We start from the raw sequence: 23,529 nt of genomic DNA, 5'->3' as shown, positions 1-23,529 counted from the left end.
ATACAGATCAAAGATATAAAAGAATTGACAAATCAAATTTTCTTCAATGTTGAATAGGAACGACTCATTTCTCTATGCTAGGCACAGTCTGAAAACTATTATGAGGAATACTATTCATGACTTTTCAAGCATAAGTTGACATTACTTTTATATTTTTCTGAAATAAAAATTATATGAAGAAAAAAGGGAGTGACAGCTTACATAGTGCAATGAATAGAATACTAACCCTGAACTCAGGTGAGGACCTTAGTACAAATTTGGCCCACACTCAACACTTACTAACTATATGATCCAAATAACTTAACCCCAAATGTCTTGCAAAAAAAAAAAAAAAAAGAAAGGAAGAAAATTGAGAGACATAGCATTTTCAGATAATTACCCCTTGAAAATTCAGTGGAACAATATGTCTATCCATTCAAAAAATATATGTTCAGCATTGACTACACATACAATAATGTTCCATAATCAATGATGTGATGTAACAAACATATTCTAAATAATATATTATGTAAAAGTTGTGACTTAATGGCATATCACAAAAAAACTGAGCACCTACAGCAAAGTCAAATGGATTACAGGACAATAAATTCTTGAGTTCATAGGTGAATGAAATCCTATGAATTGAGACATTTATAATGCAAAGGCAGTAATAGAGAAGGAAGATTTCAAAGGATTAAAAAGTCAGTGAAAAGTGAAATGAAGGGAAAGTGAAGTGAAAAGGAGAATGAAAATGCTTAGTAACTATATTTTGTATTTTATGGAAATATATGAGTTCAAAGGCAAAAAAAAAAAATTAGTGTGTTGTGATCATAGATATAAGTAGACTAGCTAAATTTTTTTTTAAAAAAGCATTCACATGGGGGAGCAGAACAAAATCTGGTCAGATAGGTCATTAGCTCCTAATTGTGGAAGGTCTTGAATGTTAAGAGTTGGACTTTGTTATCTGGGCACTGAGAATCCATGGAAGGTAATGATCACTGTCAGGAAAAGTCAGCCAACCAACATTCAGAGGATGAGAAAATGAATCAATTAGGTTTATGCTCTTTCAACCTGATCATAAACATATCAGTCACTGTCAAACTGGAACATGTGGTGGCGAACAAAGTGGTAGAAAAGGAGAAACAAAAGGCTAAATCTAACTTGAGGACTAGTTTGTTGTATTTACAATCTTGTAATTCTTTTGTAAAAATATCAGTAATGTTTGCTGCAACATTATATAAAATGTGCTTGTTTATGAGAAGTTACAACTAGTAGAGTTCATTGAGGAAAATTTCATCCTTATGAGAACACATCTCTTTTTACTAAAGAACAAAGAATGAATTTATAGGTTGGGCAACTCTGACGTGGGACATGGGACCTAAGTGTTTTTGGACTGTTAGTCTGTAATAGACACTCAGCCTAAATGCTTAGGAACTTCACCCTCCCTTAGTTGTTGTTTTGTTTTGTTTTGTTTTTTGGGGGGGAGGCAGAAATCTTTCAATTTTTAAGTTTCCTTTTTCCTTTTTTTTTTTTTTTTTTTTTGCTGAGTCAGTTGTATTTAAGTGACTTGCCCAGGGTCACCCAAGTAGAAAGTATTAAGTATCTGAAATCAGATTTGAACTCAGGTCCTCTTGATTTCCGGGCTGCTGCTCTCTCTATCCACTGCACCAACTAGTTTCTCTTTCTTCCTTTTAATTTAAAGTTGTTGTTTTTTTTTTAAAGATTTTATAAAAAAGAATCGGGTAATAAAGATGGAACTGCAAAACAGATTTCAGTAAAATGCAAAGGAGCAGACATGAATGTGGTAATTATGCTGCCCATTAAATGTGTACATTTCCTGGCCATAGATAATCGGGAGCTGAGACATTTGGTCTGTCTAGTTTATGTTTAGATATTCTGCCAGATTCAGTTCAAAATGTCCTTTGGAGTGTTAGCCAGGCACAGAATGCCAGTGGGTTGATTCCTTCAGGACTATCAGGTCCCCCACCCCCTCTTATATTTAACATAATGATCTCATAAGCTCCCCTAAATTCAGTTAATCAAACTTTGCCTGGCTTTGCCCTAGGCCCTATTCATAACACTTCTGCATAGTTTTCACATATGGACTCAGTCAGCTATATCTGTAATTAGAGTATCAGTTAACTAACTTTTAAAAGTCTCATCACTAGATGTTACTCTATTTACTGTTTTTGTTGTTGTTGTTTTTAGCCACATCTACTCATGAAGTCAGGGCAGCTAGGTGACTCAGAGGATTGAGTTCTGGGCCTGAAGTCAACAAAACTTGAGTTCAAATGTAGCCTTAGACACTTTCTAATTAGTTCTCTGACCCTGGACAAGTCACTTAACCTCCAGTTGTCTTAATCCTGAGAAATAAATGTCAGAACTACTCCAAGGAGTTTGGCAAGAAAACCCCATGGACTGTATTGGCATGCCATGGTCCACTGAATTATAGAGTCAGACACAACTTAATGACTAAACAACACTTTATTGAAATCATCTAATCAGATCCAATAAACATTTATCAAGTATCTATTGTGTCCTGCTCAGGAAAAAAAAAAAAAAAAAAAAAAAAACATAAGAATAGTTTTTGTTGATGGGAGGGATTGTTTTGGTTATTTTCATTCCTACTATACAGTGCCATAAATAAAGTAGTTGCTTAATAAATGCTTATTAATTTGAATTAAACAATTTGAGTTTCCCAAAATCACTGTCCATATAGAAATTTCAGACTCTAAGGCATTTTTATTTAGATATTAGGGGGAAAAAAATCTCACTGCCTCTATATTGCCTAAATTCTGCCACCTTAAAAGTAGTAAAGGAAAAATAGGTGTTAATTATCAGCTAATAAATCATAAGAAAATAACAAGGAAACAAAGTAGGTAGCTCTCAATGAAAAATAAAATGTTCACTTGGATTATTTTTTCTAAAAGGGAGCATCTAAGTGGTGCAATGGATAGAGCCTAGAGTCAGGAAGATCTGAGTTCAAATTGACATTTGACATTTACTAGCTGTGTGATCCTAGGCAAGTCACTTAACCTTGATTATCTCCCAAAAACAAACAAACAAAAAAACCTTTTAAATGGCCAGGGTATGTCTGTTTCTTATTCAATGTCATGTACACTTCAAGAACTAATTGTTTAACAAACAGATATACAACAGATACTATGGTAGGCACTGATGTTCGACGAATACAAAGGCTGAATCGTACATTACCTTTTTCATAGGCTAACTTAGTTTATTCTAAGGCTGACTTCATAGGAGAGTGAAATAGTTATTGGCAATTATTAATTATATGTTGTGGATATGACCACTTTCCCTACTCTTGAAAATGAAAGTTGAACCATGGAAATTGATGAGATTATCAAAGAGAAAGTATATAGAGAGAAGATGAGAGGGCCTGGGACAGAGCCCTAGGTACAACTAAATATATATATATATATATATATATATATATATATATATATATATATATATATATATATATATAAATTTAAGTAGAGAGGGAGGGACAGTTATCCAACAATAGAGGTGCAAGTGATATCTCTTCCTCTGAGAATGAAGGAGATTATTGGGAGCAGAGAGAGGTAGAGGATTGATTTCTTAGTTATTTCAAGCATAGAACTGGAAAAAAGAGAGATTCCAACAGATGGTTTCAATGCTTTTAGTAAAGCAGCTGGGGAGGTCCTCTGATGAGAAAGAGCAGGAAGAAGGTGGCATACATAACTTGAGAAAAGTATGAGTGTTTGGAAACAGACACAGGGTGGGAGGAAAAGGGCTAAAATAGCCAATTAGAGAATCAGGATTATAATGTAGTAGGAGGCCTCAGCTGAGATCACATTACCAAATTTTATAGTGAATTCAGTTAATAAAATTGAGTGACTTTATCCATATTTAATAGCCCAGGAATTAAGAAAACAAAGGACTGAAGAAGCTAAGTGACTTTTCCAATATCTAACCCAGTTTAAACACTTTCAGTAGTTCCCTATTATCAATAGGCTAATATAAATCTCTTCAGCAAGTTTTGAAATGTCATTCTAAATGTGACTTACGGTTCTGACTATACTATGTTTTTCTTGTTCACACATTAATATTCCTGATTTTCCTGGCAATTATTCTTTGATTTCATCCAATTCTCCTATTCTCTGTCTTTTCTGAGGCAGTTGGCATGGGGAGAGGGTACTGAACTTGTCATGAAAAAGAACTGCAACTGAATCTTGCTTCAGATGCTAAGTAAACCTGAGCAAGCATCTTCACTTTTCTGAGCTTCACTTTCCTGATCTGTAAAATGAAGTTAAACTCAATAATCATTAATATCCTTCACAACTTTAAATCTATGGCACTATTATCCATCTGTATGTATCTACATGGAACATCTTTCCTCCACCATAATTTTACATAATTCCTCCTCATCTTTGCCCATCAAAATACTTCCAGATCCTCCTTAAAGTCCATCTCCTCCATAAAATCCATACTCTTCCCACCATCACTACTGAATAAAACCTATCTTTCCCTAGTTCAATTTTCCTAAAATATTTTTGCTTCATTTTTTGTTTGTCTTCTTCACATTCTAATTTATCAGGAAGCATTTGGGTGCTTATTAATTTCCAGGTCCTATGTTAAATATTAAACATACAAATAAAAGAAACATAGATCCTGCCCTCAAGGAGCTTGTATTTTAATAAAGCAAGATATCACAAAAAGGGAGCTGAAAAATGGATGTGAGAGTGATAGCAAAGTCTAAAGAGTCAGAAGCAAAGCTGAGAATCAAGGATGGCTGGCCTGGGCTTTTTCTCAAAATGGTTCTGAAGGAAAAACTCACCAACTAGAGAAAGGGGGAACAGTGGAAGAGAGTTGTTACAAGGTTAGAAGACCAAAGGTAGCTTCTAGATTAAGAAGGCAGCTAAGAGAACAGTAGAAAGTCCAAAATCAGAGGCAGAGATAGGAAAGGAATTTTACAGATGGTAAAACTGAGTTTCTGAGAGTTTAATTGATGCTCCCATTATAAGTTTCAACTACATTTCTGTGATGACCGCGCTAGCACTCAGGACACCCCAGAATCAGCTGGAGTCAGGATAAGCAAAAGTCCTTAGTCTTTATTCTTGGTCTTTAGATGCAGGATTGAACAGGATGAAAGCAGAATCTCCGTGACAGCCTTCTTCCTCGTCTACTGCCAAGTGTCCCTGCCTTGTCTTACTCCACCCCCTAGTCCCTCCTACAATCCTCTATATATATCAATCATTGAGCCAGCACAGGATAGTGGGAAGGACCATTTTCTAAGCATATGCCCATAGAGTATTGTCCAATCAGTAATTAGCCCTAAGTGCTTGAACCGATCTCTCAGTTAGGACTCAATAGTTTCAGCCCTCTACACATTTCTATATAATCTACTTTTTGAAAAAGTGTGGTTTATTTTTTGTCATGGTTGAGAAGTATTGTTATAAAGGTATGAATCGGGTTAAAATAGTTGCATATAATATCTGCAACCACCCAACTATTTTCTGTTACATCTATGTTATTCCTTAAACTTTGTATTTTGTCAAAAGGTGTCATGCAACAAACAAGACTTGCCCCAAAAATCATATCTGGAATAATCACATCTGCAGATGCCTGGATCAGCAAGATTTCATTTTTTCCTCCAGTGTTGGAGACAGTGGTAAGCAAAATTTCTTTTGAAAGATTAATTGCACATAGTTTTTGTTTGTTTGTTTTATTAATATAAAGTGATTTCAGATCAAAGTTCTGAGTTAGACAGTGATTCAAGACAATAACCAAGGACTCATGATGGATAATGGTATCCATCTCCAGAAAAAGAACTGATAAATTGTGAATGAAGATTTAAGCATAGTTGGGTTTTTTGCCTTAATTTTTCTTTTTTTTTTTTTTTTAGTATTTATTTTCTTTTGCAGTATGCCTAATATAGAAATATATTTTGTATGATTTCATATGTATAATCAATATAATATTGCTTACGTATTGAGAGGGTAGGCTAGGAGGGAAAGAATTTGGAACTCAAAATTTTTCCAAAATGAATTTGATAATTGTACAAATAATTGGAAAATAATGAATATGTATCTATATATACATATTAAATTACATTAAAGCTAGATGGGGAATATTAAAATAGCATTTATTATTGATTAGTTAAAAGATATAATCATGAAGAATGTAATTGTTCCCATTTTTAAAATGTTGTTGAACATTTAAAAAATTGTTTTGTGTAAAATAACATCTCTGTACAAGAAGAACTAAATTGTTCTTCATACCTTCCCAAGAACAAAGGAAGGTACTCTTACTGTACTTTTTGTCTTGACTTTTCTCTAGAAACTTCAGATGGATTCCATGATATCTGTGGACCCAATAAAGAATTGGATGAAGAAACCTGCCAGTGTGTATGCAAAGGAGGACTTAGACCTTCAAGCTGTGGACCACATAGAGAACTGGACAGAAATTCCTGCCAGTGTGTGTGTAAAAACAAACTTCTACCAAGTTCATGCGGAGCCAACAGAGAATTTGATGAAAAAACATGTCAGTGTGTATGCAAGAAAAGTTGTCCAAGGCATCTGCCACTAAATCCTGGAAAGTGTATCTGTGAATGTACAGAATCTCCAAGTAGATGTTTATCAAAAGGAAAGAAGTTTCGGCAACAGAACTGCAGGTAAAAGCATCAAAATCTTTCCAGTATTGATGCACTTTTCACAAATCACATGTAATTTCTTCTCTTGAGGCAGGGGTGATTTAAGCAGAAAATCATAGTCAAGATCCCATACATTCAGCCATTGGTATCAGAACAGTCTAAAAGAATGTAATGGATTTGCACATAAGGGTGGAATTTCAGAGAAAAACTCCAATTTCTAACTCAGGAAATAAAGACAAGACCTAAATCCTAGAAAAGAAATGTTTTATGGTTCACTGGGTGCTATGATTGTTGCACTGGTTGGGAAAGAATGGATATGGTATTTTGGGATATGGCCAGTTAAGAGAATTTGTTTTGATTTATGATGAGTTTTTGTTTTAAAATGGCTTTCTTTTTTCTAAAGTGTGGAGTGAGAAATAACAGGAAGAAAAAATAAATACTTGTTAATTTAAAAAAAATTAAATTTTTAAAAAGAGGTATAAGCTTTTGGAACCCAGAAGAGGCAGACTTAATTGGATGAATAGGCATGGCTAGGGCATGATAACAAGAATAGTCTCTTTCCATTTGGAGTTTTTGAAAATATATGAGTCCAGTATATAAAATACAAACACAAAAGTAAATGTGCCTAAGGAGAGGAGGAAAACAAAGAAGCTGGGGATCAAGTCAGGTTTCATTCAGAAGATGGAATATGAACTTAGGCTTGAAAGAAACAGAGATACCAAAAGTATGTGAGGTAAGAAAAGAGTACATGTGTGGTAGGAGATGTAGTATTAGGTATGAGGAATAGCAAGAAAATCAGATTGAATTGTATGTAAATTAAAGATAATAAGTAGGCTAGAAATCTAAGTTAAAAAAAAAAACCTTAAATGCCAAATAAAGGAGGATATATGGAGTCACTGAAGCTTACTAAGCAAATGAGAGAGTGGGAAAATCACCTTGACAAACTATGTGAAGGAATGATTGGAAAGGGAAGAGGATTAAAGCATAGAGACCCAATTCAGAGGGCATTCCAGTAGGACAAGATGGCTACATGAGTAGAATGAATGGACAGATGATATCATGAAGGTAGAGAACTCATAGGATTTGAAAGCTAATTGTATATTTCATGTGAGGGAAAATATGGAGTTGAGGATGACCCTGAAGTTGCAACCCTAAGTGACTGAAAATATGATAATGTCCCAACAAAGAGTAAAGTTCAGAAGAAGGGTGGATTTGATATATGGGTAAGTTTCGCTATTCTTTGGTAGGTGATTAAAGGATAAAACTTGATAGATACCAAAAGATTTTAACATGTAGAAAAGGGGGCAGGCATTCTGAAACAAAGGGAACAGAAGGAGACTTTCAAAGAACAATGAGAAATCTGGTTTACTATAATGAGGCAGATAGAAGAGTTTTAGATTTGTTTGGAAAAATAGATTATGGAAAGAAAATTGAGGGTCTCTAATACTATGTTGGAAAAAAAATGTATATTTATTGTTAAACAAGAGGGAGCCATTAAAAGTTTTTGAATAGGGAAGCAACACAAAAGTCCTGCTTTGTATAAAGAAGGTATTTAATAGATTTTGCTTTATTGAATTGAATTTGCTAAACTGAAGATTATTTGGATGTAAAGGCATGCTGGAAAATTGGAAGTTGAGGATAATAGTGGAAAGAGGAGTTAAGAGGCTATTGCTACAGTGTTTTCAGCTTTTGATCTAGAGCCTTAGGTCATCAAGTCTTTTAGTAAGAAAATATACCTTCAGTAGACTGAATAATATCGTATTACAGATATTTGTTATTTTTAAAATACATTTAACTGATATTGTGATTAATACTAAAAATTCATTTCAAAGCGTTTATGAATTTATAATAACATTTTATTACTATGTACTTTCTCAATGGATATTAAATTAAGATATTATTATGTAAAGAGCAGGTTAGAAAATTATTTAATGATAATTAGAAAATCTTAATACTCAAAACATATGGAAACCAATAGTCTAGGTGAGGAGTAATGAAGACCTCCAAGTTAAAAGCTGATAACTAAAGATGAATGAAGATAAACATGAGAAGAACTGTAACATGGAAAATTCAGAGATATTGCTATGGATGGGAAGAGAGAGAGTCAAGTGCTGAAGCTATTGAGGAAAATGAAATAATAACATGGAGGCCTATTGACAATACTACAGGATCAAAATAGCCAACTTGATTGATTCAATTTGTTGGCCATTGATGTCTAATGAGTCTAGATCAGAGGTTATTCATCTAGGGTCTATAGGCCCCAAAAGAGTTAATGGATAGATTTCAGGGGATTCACAAACATAGTTGGAAAAAAAATATGTTCTTATTATAATATAATTGGTTTTCTTTCTGTCTATATATTTTATTTAAAAACATTATTCTGAGAAGGAGTCCATTGGTTTCACCAAATTGCCAAAAGTGTCTATGACACAAGAAATGGGTAAGATTTCCTGGTCACATAGTATTTAGTTTTACTCTTAATAGGTTCCTAGGATGTTTGCAGTTTAAGTGGAAATTAAACAGGAATTATTTAGATATTGAGACCCATCAAGCATGAATGGATTAACGGGAAACAAGGTAAAAAGAATGTGATATATATAGAAGGCAGATAGAAGGTTTGGACGACTCTGCCATGGGAAATAGGGTTAACAGGAAAAGATGTAGCAAGTTTAATAGAATAACATGTCCAGAACACCTCTACCAAGATAAGAGTAGAATCTATGTTAATTTAAAGAATAGACCATTCCAGATGACGAGATCCTAGCTGTGCATACAGAGCAAGAAACAACTTTCCCAAATTTAACCCTGAAGCTCTGAATCTTGGAGCAGGACTTATTTCTAACCATTAGCCTTGTACATGTCTACAATAGAATAACTAGGGCAGGGAATCAACAACAAAGAAAGTGAAATCAGTCACTCTGAATCTATAGAATTACTGAGTCCAGCAGGGGTCTACTGAAACTCAACCACACACAATCCAACAGACAACAAAGAGCTCATAGCAGGAAGGCAGTGAATAAACCTCTTCCTAGATTACAAAACCTTAGAATCATCAAAAGTTAGAAAGCCCCTATATGTGTATGTGTGTGTGTGTGTGTGTGTATTTTTTTACAATTTAAAAAACACATTTCTTCCAACAATCAAGAAAGTTATTATAAATATTGCCATCCCCATTTTACAAATGAAACTCACCAAAGCTAAGTAATTTGTTTATAATTTTGCAGATAATAAGTGGTGGAAATGAGACATAAGGTCTGGTGTTCTTTCTATATCTCATTCACTCTCAGATTAGTGATGCTGCTTATAAAAGGAAGTATAAATTAACAACATAAGAATCATTTTACTTATGAAGGGCTTTCATGATAAAGCATGCAGTTTTTATTTTGTTCTTATTTTTAACATGATTTGCATTTTTCTCTGACCATTGAACTCTTGCTATATGTATACAACTTTTCTCTTTAAAAGATTAAAAATTAATTTAAGTAATTGCATTGTATAACTTAAATTGCCTTTTTCTACCCTTAAGTACATAGATTAAATTTCTTCTGTTGTAGTAATATTACTTTGTCTACCTCTCCCTTTACTATGAAAATTTCTAATATTTTTTCACCATTCAACTATATAAGATCAGTCATTTCCAGTAGGGAGCTTCTGACTTTGATTCCTATTTTTAATGTTTTGCATGGAGATTGTATGAAATTGATATTTTCTTCCTACTCATGGTTTTAGCTATATATTTAATGGAAAGAAGTAATGTTTACTTTAGAGAAACCAAACCGTCCATTGGAAAGACTAAGAATCAAAATTGATGAATTAGAAGGTAACAAAATACCATTCAGCTGACCAAATCCATTGGCATCATCTGAAAATCCTAGAGCATTGTTGCATAGTTACTAGGTTTATAAGTGAAGGAATAATAAATGAGAACTACAGAGAAAGTTTAGGAGTTGATGTGTTTAATTCATTTAAGTATTAAAATGTCCAAAGATAACCTCTTACAAGATCATGGTTCCAGAGCAGGTAACAACTTAAGGAGCCATCTGGTCTAAGAGCTCTTGTCAGGTTCTGCTTTTCATACTCAAGAATTTCATTCTCCTAGGATATAAATTGCTCACTTTGAGTGATTGAGATAGCAAGTATAAAGAACTGGTGTTAGCTAATAACTGCACTGACTGTCCTGAAACGGATAATACTTGCTGTAGTGGCTTACTTGGCATTACCCTAGAAGGAGAGAGCTAAAATTGTTCACTGGATAGAACACTGGACATAGAGTCAGGAAGAACTGAATTCAAACCTGAACTCAGACTAATTGCATGACTCTGTGCAAGTCACTTAATCTCTGTCTGACATAATTCACTAAAGAAGGAAGTGGCAAACCATTCTAGTACCTTTGCCAAGAAAATCCCTTTTTTTTCCATATTTTTTTCCATGGGTATGAAAAACTGGCACTGAACAACAGAAATTTTAGAAGTCTTTATGAATTAATGTATTCATAAAGTTAATTTTTTAGAGAGTAAGTTAAATGCTTACAAGAGAATCTTTAAAAGCCAGAGAATCTGATTGCCTATTATAGTTTTCATTTGCACTGAACAAGATCCAACCATTTAAATAATAATACCCTTAAAGCCAAGGGAAAGATAATAATAAAAATTAACATTTACATAGCACTTAAAAAAATAATGCCCATTTAGAATTTGTCATTATTTGTCTTCTTAAATCAGAAAGTACTTCAGAATCCTATTTAAACACTTTGTTCAGCTAGCAAGCAAATTAAGCCCGTGTCACATTAAAAACATCCAACTAGCTAGAACTTCAGTGGAAATGGGTGAACTGTTTTGTTTTTATTGTCTTTATTACTAATTGCATGCACTGAATTTAGGTTGCACATTCTTGGTCAGCCAGTGAACCAGCTTGTAGACATGTAAGTGGCATATAAGATTTCCGGTTCTGTAAGACGAGTGCTGTGCCTGAAATGAATCTCTAGCATGACAGCATAAAATAACCATTGAAATTGCCCTAGAAAGGAAAACACTGATGATACTCCAATATAAGGCATTATGATGTTGTATCTAGAAACTGAAGGTTATAAGCAAAATGTTTAGTAAAATTATATGAATAAATCATTACCATTTACATAAAAAAGCATAATTTAAAAGGATTTAGACAAAGATCATGCTGAAACCTGAAACATTCTGATTTACTGCCAGTTATCAGAAAATGCTATTAATTGTCAAAACAGCTATTTGGCACAATGTAGCATATGGATTGTCAGAATAAATTTATATGAATGATAATAGCAGACATGATTTAAAAAAAAAAAAAAACTTTCTCCCTTCCACAAAAATAAGATGATGAGAAACATCTTTTAGGAATGCTTTTGCATGTTTGTTATGAGTTTTTTTCCATAAATTTCCTTCACAAAAAAATACTGATTCTCTTTTTGAGTCCATTACAACAACTGTGAATCAATATACTGTTTCGGTTTCTTAAATCATTGTTTTCTTCAATATGAATGTTCCCTTCAATGATTCAGGTTGCAACCTATCAAAGCCTGACATCCTATATGATTTGATCATACATGTCATCCAATAAGTGGGTCATAGGAGGGGGGCACATGCTTATTTAAAGTAAAAAGTCAGATCTCTTCATTTTAATAAATCTTGCAGATGGCTATTAAGTTGATAGGCATAAGCTTACAATTATCTTCATTGGAGTTCTTTTTTCCTCAGTGGTTAAGCAATTTCATTTATCTTTATTATTTCTTTTTACCCTATAAATAACCAGTGTTAGGTTTTTACAAGAACCACTGAGGAAAAGATTTTCTTCATTATTACACTGATTTGCGATCTTACCTTGTATCTTCTCTAATCAAACTTCATCTTTACATCAATGACTGTCTCTTAATGGAAAGAGAATATACCCAAAAAACAAACTAGATTTATATATGTATATAATGGCATCCTTTATTTTTCAGAAAGTTTCAAAATACCTTGTTATACCACTATTAGTATTTTTATTAATGTTTGAAGTAATATATCAGTTATATGAATTTCCCTTCTGCTGGCTCAAAAATTATATTCCACAAATGTATTTAATGAGAATACAATAGATCCAATCAGATTTGCACATTATTTCTTTATTATATTTAATTTATTTAGTTTACTTTTTTTTTTACAAATTGAACATAAAAATACTTGAAGATATTCATAATGACCTTAAAAGTCAATATTTGTACTATATTCTAGTCAATGGATGTATTGCCTATAGACTTTTTAGTTTGAGCCAGAAGAAAATTTTCAAATCAGATTTATTTTCTTCAGTGCCATGGAGCAGTTCATTAAATTGCATTCATTGCTATAAGTCATATCCATAACCCTTTATTACATTGAGATACATATTTTTATGTGTATTTTATGTGGGTACAAGTGTGAAAAACAATATCTAAGAGAAACTTTCAGAAACTTTATTCTGAAAATGGAATTTGGAGATCTAAACTGCCATCATGGCAATCTTTTAAATTTTCTGACTCCTCTTTAGTAATAAAATCACCTGATTGATATTACTCACACCAATAACAAAATTAGTTGGAATCTTCTATATCTACTGATATTTTTCTATACCTCAATTCACATGGAATATTATAGCTTCAAAGTCCCTTAGAAATCACCTTGCCCAACTCCATTATTTTACAACAAAAAAAGCCAAGACTGAGAGAGATCAAATTACTTGCTTCAGAATCACACAGATACTTAGCAACAGATGATTTTTAAGTGATTGAAAAATCATGTTTGCTTTTAGGATTTCCTTTCTTTTCAAGATTGCAAATAGCAATGGATCCAATATTTTTCAAAAATGCTGTTAATCAAAACCATCTGTTTGGACTTCACACATATTAATAAATCAAGTAGAAGAATGTGTACAAACTATTGTGTAAATATCAAAATTCTACATGAATATAATAAATGTAATGAGGTCCCCAAGAGTTCAGCCTTTTCTGCAATATAGTATCCATGATATATAAATAAGAGGCATCTGAATATTGTACAACATTTTGGCCTTTCTTTTTTTAAACTGAAGTCATTATTTCCCTATATAGTTCAACATCCTTCTTTATGCTCATTTTCATATTGAAGTCATCAAATATAAAAGGGTATCTTTGTGAACTTCTTCAGAAAATATCCTCTCTTTTCTTCTTCAAGAGATTAGGATATATAACCTGTCATTGTCGTATGATCACTTTTTATTTGTGCTCATCTTGAATGCTATAAGACAGAACCACTGTGTCCCATGAAAATAATATCCAGTATTTATATTCCACTTTAATCTTTACAAAGTATGTTGCTTATTATCTCATTTGATCCTTACTCTAATCCTGTGAGATAAGTACTATTAAAAACCAAATATTACACATGAAGAAACTGAGGCTTAGGGAGGTTAAAACAACTCAGTCTATGTTCACACAGTTAATGTTTCTAAACAGAATTCAAAAACCAGGTCTTCCTGGTCCCTGATCCAGTGGTCTATTCATTGTACCATTTGAAAAAATGTTTCTTACTGCCTTTGGATACTCAATAAAGTCAACTCTTAAAAAGTCCTTTGCATCTCCAAGATGTGAATGATCTTTCAATTAACAGTTTTCTTTTATCTTTTGGTTTTTGTTGTTCAGTGTTCTCGCTAATGTTCAAATATTTATGACCTCTTTAGGGTTTTCTTTGGCAGAGATACTAGAATGGTTTTCCATTTCGATTTCCAATACATTTTACAGATGAGGAACTGAGGTAAATAAATAGAATTAAGTTACTTCTCCAGGGTCACGCATCTATTAAGTATTTGAAGCCAGATTTAAACTACAGAATATGAGTCATTCTGGCTCCAGACTCTGAAATCTATTCTCTTTGCCCCCTAACTGCCCAATATTTTGGTTAGTTTATGACAAATATATTAATAGTATTGTAGTGTTCACATTTAAAATATCAATAACTAAATTAAAGTTTATTGACAGCCTAACAATTATATGGATTATTAAAGCATTATAACCTTCTTTTTGGATAACTACTCCATTCCTAATTACTATGGAATGATAAACAAGTTTCATGGAACTGAAAGCCATTTAAAATTTTCCTTTTTTTAAGATGTGTTGATAAGGTCAAAATGTTTTCACCTAGAGGACCACTTGGGTAATCAATCTGTGTATACTTAGTTGATTGTTCCTTGGTTAAGAGATTCAATCTATCAACAGGATGACACTCAGAGTCTTTCTAGCACAGGACAACTTCAAAGTCAATCTCTCAACAAGGATTTATTAGACTTTTAACTCCTTCTGGAGACTGTGCTAAATGCTTGAAATTTAAATACAAGTAAAAAAAGGAGTCCTACCCCAAGGAGTTGCTGAAAAGAATAAGCCAATTAGAAAGGAGGCATAGTTTGGATAGAATCGTTTTATCACAGCCAGAGTCATGAAAAGAAAATTGGCCTAGGTGCTATTCTTAAATGGAGGTCTTGGGATACATTCAATAATTGGAAAGTTCACCAGGTATTGAGAGGTGAATTCCAGGACTTGAGTGATGTTCCAGAATAAAGAGTGCTTGACTGAATGTATATTCCTCCTCACACCAGGGAACACAGAGTTAACTCCACACTGTGATAAACCCTGGAATCAGAAGTTTATCATGAAATTAATGAAAACCTTAAAATCTGAATTTACATATATTTTGTGTATGTATACATATATGCATGTAATTTCACTTTTACTGACATCATGTCTTCCCATATTACATTGCATTTTTACATTGATCATTTCTCTGAAAATATAACATCCCATTTTACTAATGTTCTTTAACATATTCAGTCATTCTCAAATTATAGGCTGTGTAGGTTAGTTATTTTACATTATTAAAAATAAAGTATCTAGCTTTGTATATTTTAACCAGGTTAAGTTTTTTTTTTTTCCTTTTATAAACTTAGGACCGTGGGATCAAAAGTTCCTCTGAACAATTTTGTGTCTTTTATTATACACTGCTAATTTGTGCTCCAAAAAGCCTACATCAGTTTGTGGTCCCCACAATAACAAAACAGAGGGCCTATTTCTCTGTAACTCCACCCATGATGGCTTACATCATTTAAAGTTACCTTTACTCATTTAATGTATGTAAACTTATATCTCAAAGTTTTCTCAATTTAGATTTTCCTGAGATTAGAGAATTTGAATAGCTTTTCATGTGGCTATTGAAAATTTGTATTTCTTCCTTCAAAAATTATCTGTTCATTTTGTTTTACTATTCCCACTTTAAAATTTGATATTATAAATGTGTCAGTTCTTGTAAGTTCTGGATTTCACATATTTTTGCCATATAGTGAAAAGGGTAGGACTGGAAATTGTTATTTCATTTGTATAGAGACCTCTCTAGTGAGGAAAATCCTTACCAATTTGGTGGGGGCAACTTATGTTATCTTGAAAGTTTAAACAACTTGGCCCAAGCCATTCAGTGTCTCAAAGGCTGTACTTGAACCAGATTTTAGAGATCTGATTTATCTATCCACTATGCCATATTATCTCTTTACATCTTCTATCTTCATTGATATTTGCTATATTTATTACAATATTTCCTCCCAATATGATATTTTTGTTTTTATTTTAAATTTGTCATTCAAAATTTTACATAGGACAGGAACAACAAGAATGCGTCTATGATTTCCTTAGTAAAGGGAGTTCATTGAGGGGAAAGTCATCTACCAATACAAATCAGATCAGTACCATTTCTATAACTTGTTGTCCTGGTTGCCTGGAGACACTAAAGATTATGTTTGACTTGTTCAGGATTCAACAGCCAATATATGGCAAAGGTGACATTTGAATCCACATATTCCTGATTCCAGATTCATACTTGCATGACTATTCCACTTTATAAAATTTTAACTTGATAATAGCAAAGCCATCAACATTATCTGTAGAAATTTCTTTCATGTTTTTTTTCTCTTCACAAAAAATATGATTAACATACCATTTCTTTTTTTAAAAACCACTGTTCTACTTTTAGAGTTACTGATAATTTTCCCAATTTATTTTGTTTATATTGACATTATTCTCTCATTTTTATGTTGGTTATTAGGGTTTTTCTCTCTTTTGAAAAGTAGACTTGCTACTTGGTTGACAATTGGTTTGAGTTCTTTAAAAAAACCTCTTAGTTTTATATTTAATCCCATTTTAAAAAATTCCAGTTAGTCTTTATTCACATCATTTTTCTTTCTTTTTTTTTCTTGATATATTAATTAATTCCATTTCTATGTTTTACTTATTTTCTTTTTTCTAATTGAAACTCAACTAAGTTTCTTTGTCTTTTTCTTTTTTTGCCATACTGTAACAAGCATTTTTAATTGGGAAAATGTATATTTTTATCTTTCTTGCTGAATTTTCTTTTAGTTCCATAATTCTTTCTTATTCATATTACATTAAATTTATCATAGTCTGATAAAAATAGAATGAAAATATCCCAATATCATTATGATACTTAGATAGGTCTATTATTCCATCAATAAGTATTTTTTCCTAGTCTTTCAAGAAATCCACCACAGAAGATCTCCTAAGCACACTGATAGTCCTCATAAGTTTTTTCAAAAATTGTGAATACCAGTAAAATATCTGGAATAACTTATTCTTTGTTATTGATATATATATATATATATACACACACATACACATATAACTATTACATTTGCTCTGTCAGTTACACATATCCTTCCTGCTATCTTTTATAACATTTCCTCCTTATAATAGCTTTCACATTTTACCCCTTCTTGTGTTCATATTTATACTGAATTAAGATCCTCATCACTTCAACTATGTATTACAATATCCTTGTAACTGATCTCCCTGCATTTTCTTTCTCCCTTTGTCAATTCATCTTCCACTTACACAGCTGCCAAACAACTTTCCAAAAATGTAGATCTGATAACTATGTCAGATTGCTCTTCAATTTCTATGCTCTATCAATTCTCTATCAATTCCAGTGGCTTCCTATTGCTTCTAGAGGATAACATGCAAACTCTTCTGTTTTGTTTCTAAAACCTTATATAAATCAGTTCCAAATTACCTTTCTAGCCTTATACATAATGCTCCTTTTCTTACTGTATGATTTAGGCTAATGATCTTGTTGCTGTTTCCCTCATGGGATAGTCCATCTCATACACCTTTGCACGGTCTGACTCCTATATTTATAATGCCCTCCCTTCTCACCTCCAGCTTTTAGAATGCATTGATTCGATTCAGCTCAATCATGCATCTATTAACATTCTATGCAAAACCATTCTGGATACCCTGAGTTCTAGGATTTTTTTTCTCCAGATTTTTTAGGTAGATATTCTGTGTGTGTCCCTATGTGTCCCCTTGTAAGCTACTTTAGGGGAAAGGCCATTCCCCGCCCCCCCCTTAGTTTCACTAGATTCTTTCCCAGTGCTTAGAACCAAGTAAGAGCATGTCATGTGCTTGTTGAATGATTTGTGCATATTAATATATAATAAATGGAAATGAATGTAAATTACTTAAAGTCAGCTTAAGTCAGATCTTTTTGTCCTTCCAGTCAGTCCTAATTCTGTTTCTTCACTGGTTTTGGTTATCAACTCTATAATCTATAGCCATATAGCATAACAGAGAATATAGGTGTTAAACAAATGGACATTTATGTCAGGAAGCAACTTGGGATCATTGTGAATACTATCAAATTTCCCAAATGCAATAGTTTGCTCTCCTCCTGTTCAATTCTCAGATCATCATATTATTTTTTAATTGTGCTTGACCAACACATATTGACCGATGAATTAACTGAGTGGCTGCCCATTTAACTTTGTCCATAATTTCCTGTTATTACTATATATATTTTAAAAGATTTATTACTTCTTGTGTTTGTAATTAAAATAATATGTTCTTTTAAATATAATCTTTAAGCATAATTTGATTCCCTTATTAATATCTCAATATTTTTATTTGGATTTCTATCAATTATCATCATTAACAATTTTCCTTTTTGTGAGTTTGTGGGCATGATAGTTTTTAGAGGAATACTTAAATTCTGATCAATGTTAAATTCTCTGAATTCATCCTACTTTTTTGTAAACAATAGATTTTAAGATTCTCTTTTTTTATCCATCCCATAAACTTTTTTCTTGTAATTGAAGTGGAGATTGCTGCTTTCTCTATTATTTGGGACAAAAACAAGTGGAGTTCTTATTCTTTTCCCTGAATCCTATTTCTTCTTGTTTTATATGTTTCACATGAATACCAGGCAGAAAGGCAGATGGGAAAGTGGGAGTGGGGAAGTTGTTGGAAGACATCCTTGTAGTCATCTGCTAACTAGAAAAGAAGAGTGAGGGTGTGGCTACTCACTCAGTCATAGCATGACTCTGTTTGAAGACATAAAAGCCTGGGGTTCATTCCAGTCCCCAATTCCTGCAAATTCTGCCATGATTTTGTGATCACAGTAAATCAGCAGCCCTTACATTTTTCTTCTTATAAATTCTTTACTTGGTACTTTCATCACAAAAGAGAGTTGCACTTCAAAAGGTTTGATTTTCATAATGAACCCATCATATGGGTTTTTATGAATATCATTCTAGTTACTAAGTTATCTGTGCATTGGGCAAGTCCCCCCTTCTTTTTAAAATCTGATAACATTTATGACATGTTTGTAATTTGAATATGATTTTGACAGAAATAATGTGAATAAATGTGCTGCTACGTTATTTTCTATTGTCTTTATCCAAAGTATGTTTTTCTTCTGCTTTTTCTTCCCAGTTGTTATAGACCACCATGTCTGGGTAAAGTGAAGCGTTGTGAGCCAAGATTTTCATTCAGTGAAGAAGTATGTCGATGTGTCCCTTCACATTGGAAAAGACCGCATATGAACTAAGTAAACAGCATCATTTGCCAGTTGATCATATATTTTTCTTTGATGAAAATCAGACTATATTGCTATTGTTTGGAATTCTTGATAGACAGAGACCCTGGTGGGACCATTATAAAGACACAACTTTTTTACTGAACAATGTGGATGGGGCATAAAGAACTCACAAAGAACTTGCATAAAGAACTCATTTAAGGACCTGTTTTCTGCCAATGACTGAAAAGTCTCGGTTTTTTCTCCATTGTGATTTTTAAAAAGATAATGATTATATAATTTATTTCCACTAAAAAAATATTGTGCAGCATTCCTGTTTATAGCAATAACAATTGTTAAAGCTCACTGTGATCAATATTTTTATATCATTCAAAGTATGTTTAAAATAAAGTGAAAATGTATTATAAATTTGTAATAATGCTTAGTCCATTATCCTATTATACATTATGTATTCACTAACATTTGACAAAACCATCAGTTTTTTTTTAATTTTTAGAAAACAAATACCATGTGACAATTTCTATAAAATGTATAGTTGTATGAGAAGTATCAATGAAGAAGCAGTAATTTTTGCTCTATTTAGCCCTTACCCATAACATTATAATATTATAAATCACTATTTTGAAAACCTATAGCCAGGGAGACTAATTTCAGTACTTTGGGGGATTCATCTTCACAGACCACAACAACTTTCTAACTTAGAAATTAGAGTTGCTATAGTTGGAAAAAATGTAAATATTGCCACTTAATCTTGAGGAACCTCTTTGAATTTAGAGTCTTCCTATTGTAGAGGACTGAAACTCTGAAAAGGTATCAGACCGCAGAACACTTAAGGCTAATTACCTATTTGATGTGAGATAATGTCTATATACATATTTAAATGAGATGGTGATGTGATGGCTCTCCTCACCATTGATGCTTGCTGAATGTTTTGGTGGTGAGATAATCATAGGCAAGGATTGGATGGCTGGGGGAGAGAAGTCAGAATCATTCAGCTGCAGGATGAGGAAGAGAGAAGTTGGAAACTCTGGACTTCAGAATCAAGATACATCTTTGGCAAGCCGTGTGGTCTCTTGCCTGCTTCTTTCGCTTCTTCCCCTAAAGACCAAGAACTTTGATTGATCCTGACTCTGACTGATCCTGAAGCCCTCCAAGGAACTAATCTGGATATTACACCTACGAAGACACATAACCAGGTCATCTTCAGGACCTTAGTTGATACCAATGTTAGGAAGCCATTCCAGACTCTTCTGGCCTTAATCTTTGACAAACTTCCATTTCCTGTACAGCATAAACTATCTTCAGATCCATTTAACCTTATTGAAGAAAAATGTTCATTTTAAAATATTTTTTTCTTTATCATTCAATCAAAATAGATGATGGAAACATTTTTATTTGGTGAAGAAGTTCATGGCCTAAGAGATAGTAAGCTTAAAGTATTTTCAAAATTGTTGTATATTACTAGAAGTATGATTTCATGGATATATTTTGCTAGTTGCTATAACTCCTCAGTTTAAATAAGAATCAGAAAAGAATTGGTATTTACAGAACCAAAAGAAATATTTATTTTGATTATATCACAGAAATATTTTTTAAATCATAGAAAAATCTCAAAACCTCAGAGTTGGAAGGATTCTCAAAAGGTACCTAGTCTAATCTGTAATTTAATAAGAATTCTATTTTCCTTGTAAAGAACCACCCAGCCCTTGCTTGGAGAGGCATCCAGGGTAAGATAATCTACAACTTCTTGAGGAAGTCAATTCCTCTTTTGGATGGCTATCATTAAGAATTTTTCCCCTTTATATTACCCTAAGTTGTAGATCATTTATGTAAAATAATTTGAGTTCATCAAAGTTAAGTGCTCTCTTTGTTATCTCCTTGAATATACTAAATGCCAACATTTTAGTGGCCATTTTTGTTCTGTCCTTTCCAATTCAATTATGTTACTTGACAGAGAAAAATAGAGTTGGGGAGTTTTGTCTTATTCCTTTCTTTAGTTTTGATTGTTCCATCCATCACAATCAGTGGTTCTGTTCTGTATTTGATTCTACCCTATTCCCAAATAGAACTTTTTTAAAAAGATTTTGTTCTTGTTATTGGATATAGGGTATTATCAGCTTTTGTTCAGATTGAGCACTCAGGATACCATTCTTAGAAGATTGTTCTACATTTTTATTTTGCTTTCTTCTTTTTTTACTTTCTTCTATGCCTTTTTAAAATCTAAGTTGGTTGTTGAGTTCTCTTTTGAGAAAACTACCTCTTTTCTTCATGAGAATAATTTCTCTTTTGCATTTTCCAAACTTCCTAGAATTTTAACAAATATAATCCTATCTTTTCATTTTATGAATACTTTGAATCCTCAAATTTGGGATTCCTATCAAACCATAACTTACTTATTTTTCTGTTGCTATCAAAATTCTTTCCCTCAAAGTTCCCACCATTTTAATAATAATTAGTTCTTCATTGATGAAAATCATATCCAAAAAATAATTTTACCTTTCTTGGTTCCTCCATCTTTTTGAGAATGAAGTCTAATGATTAAGGTTAGTCAGGAAAATATTTGCAGCTCTCTGTCCAGCATATATCTAGATAATTTAAATTCCTCAAAACTATATCATGCCCGATGGATCAGATTTGTTATCCAAATGCTCAGTTTGTTATCCATTTCCTCTTCCCATTCTGGTTTTCTTGAATACATTCCAATGTCAATGTTCTTTCTGTTTCTGTCTTTGTTGAAACTCATTCAAATGGTTTTTATGTTTATCTCCTTTACTTCATATTTTCATATGATTCCTATGTTCTTAGTATACATCAATAATCACTAAACTCTCCATTCCTTTTGTTTTGCTCTCCTCTCTTCCATATCTTTTAAATAAAGCATCTTTCCAGATCCTATTCAAATTATTAATTTCATTCTATCAAATTCTAGTAATAACCAAAAGATCAAATTACTCCCTTTACCATGTCATTTTTATCTTGCTTATTAGTAATACTTGTGTTATAGACATCTGAGGCCACGAGTTTTATTATTAACTTCTTTCTTAGATCTAATTTCTTATTTGGTGTCTGAATTTTGATTCTTCATATATTGTACTTTAATATTTAACTGAGTATGACTACGGAGTTCTCTCTTCTTCATTTTCACTTTTAAACCCTTCAAATTAGATTTGCATAACTCCATATTTGTGCCACTCCATCACTTGTCAGAAGATTTTCATTTCCATAATTTAAACTATGACATCCAATGTCATTCTCAGACAATATAATTATAACTATCTCTTTACTCCCATACTCTTCTCTCTTGAATCTCTTGATATCAGCAGACGTTGCTAACAAAAACAACTACAGCCCTAATGCTTTCTAGTTCCTATTGAAGATTCAGGAAGGGAACTCTCTAACTTCCTTCTGACAGTATCATTTATGCCCACATGATGATTATTATATTTGTTGGGAGTTATGTACTGTCAGATCTTAGATACATGCCTTGGAAAGGCAGAAGACTCCTTTATCATTATAGAATCAAAAATAGCTGCCTCAGCCTTAGCATCTGGATAATTTCTGACCTTATAATGCTCATGGGTACAATACTATCATTTCTTGGAGAATCATCAGGTAACTTCTACATCAGCGTTTCTAGCTCCCTTCTCTTCAAGCAGAGTAGATTAATCATTTATTACCAAAACTTTTGTGACCTTTCTTTCCTCTCCTACACTACAAACTTCTACCTCCTAACCTCCTAGCATAGGTTAGAATTCCCTTCTACCTCTTCAAATTGCTAGAGAGAGTGAGAGAGACAGAGAGACAGACAGGCAGGCAGATAGATGTAGATATGTAGATATTTCCCTCCACAATGGAGTACTATGCCTTCTTTGCTTTTTTTGTTTATTTATTTATTTTGAAAATAATTTTATTATCTTGGATAACCTAAAGAGTAGTGAGAAATAATTCAACACCTTTTATTTAATGTTCTAGGAGGAAGTCTAGTCTGCACTTGGAACAGACAAAATATAAGAATTATACATGCTC

The 23,529-nt window shown here is 32.6% G+C and overlaps 1 protein-coding gene across 1 annotated transcript in view; it reads left to right on the top strand.

Moving 5' to 3' along the window:
• VEGFC (vascular endothelial growth factor C) overlaps positions 1-19,924 on the top strand; it is a 155,002-nt gene extending 135,078 nt beyond the window's left edge. Inside the window, exons 5-7 of the mRNA XM_023505844.2 lie at positions 5,523-5,632; positions 6,301-6,634; positions 19,401-19,924. Of these exons, the coding sequence (XP_023361612.1) occupies positions 5,523-5,632; positions 6,301-6,634; positions 19,401-19,515 (559 nt within the window). The 3' untranslated portion in view covers positions 19,516-19,924. The remainder of the gene's footprint in view (positions 1-5,522; positions 5,633-6,300; positions 6,635-19,400) is intronic.
• Positions 19,925-23,529: the final 3,605 nt, after the last annotated feature.

Source organism: Sarcophilus harrisii, chromosome 6, assembly GCF_902635505.1.
Source record: "Sarcophilus harrisii chromosome 6, mSarHar1.11, whole genome shotgun sequence".
Classification (NCBI taxonomy): domain Eukaryota; kingdom Metazoa; phylum Chordata; class Mammalia; order Dasyuromorphia; family Dasyuridae; genus Sarcophilus; species Sarcophilus harrisii.
Note: the sequence above shows the minus strand (reverse complement) of the source record. Positions and strands in the feature narration are given on the sequence as shown.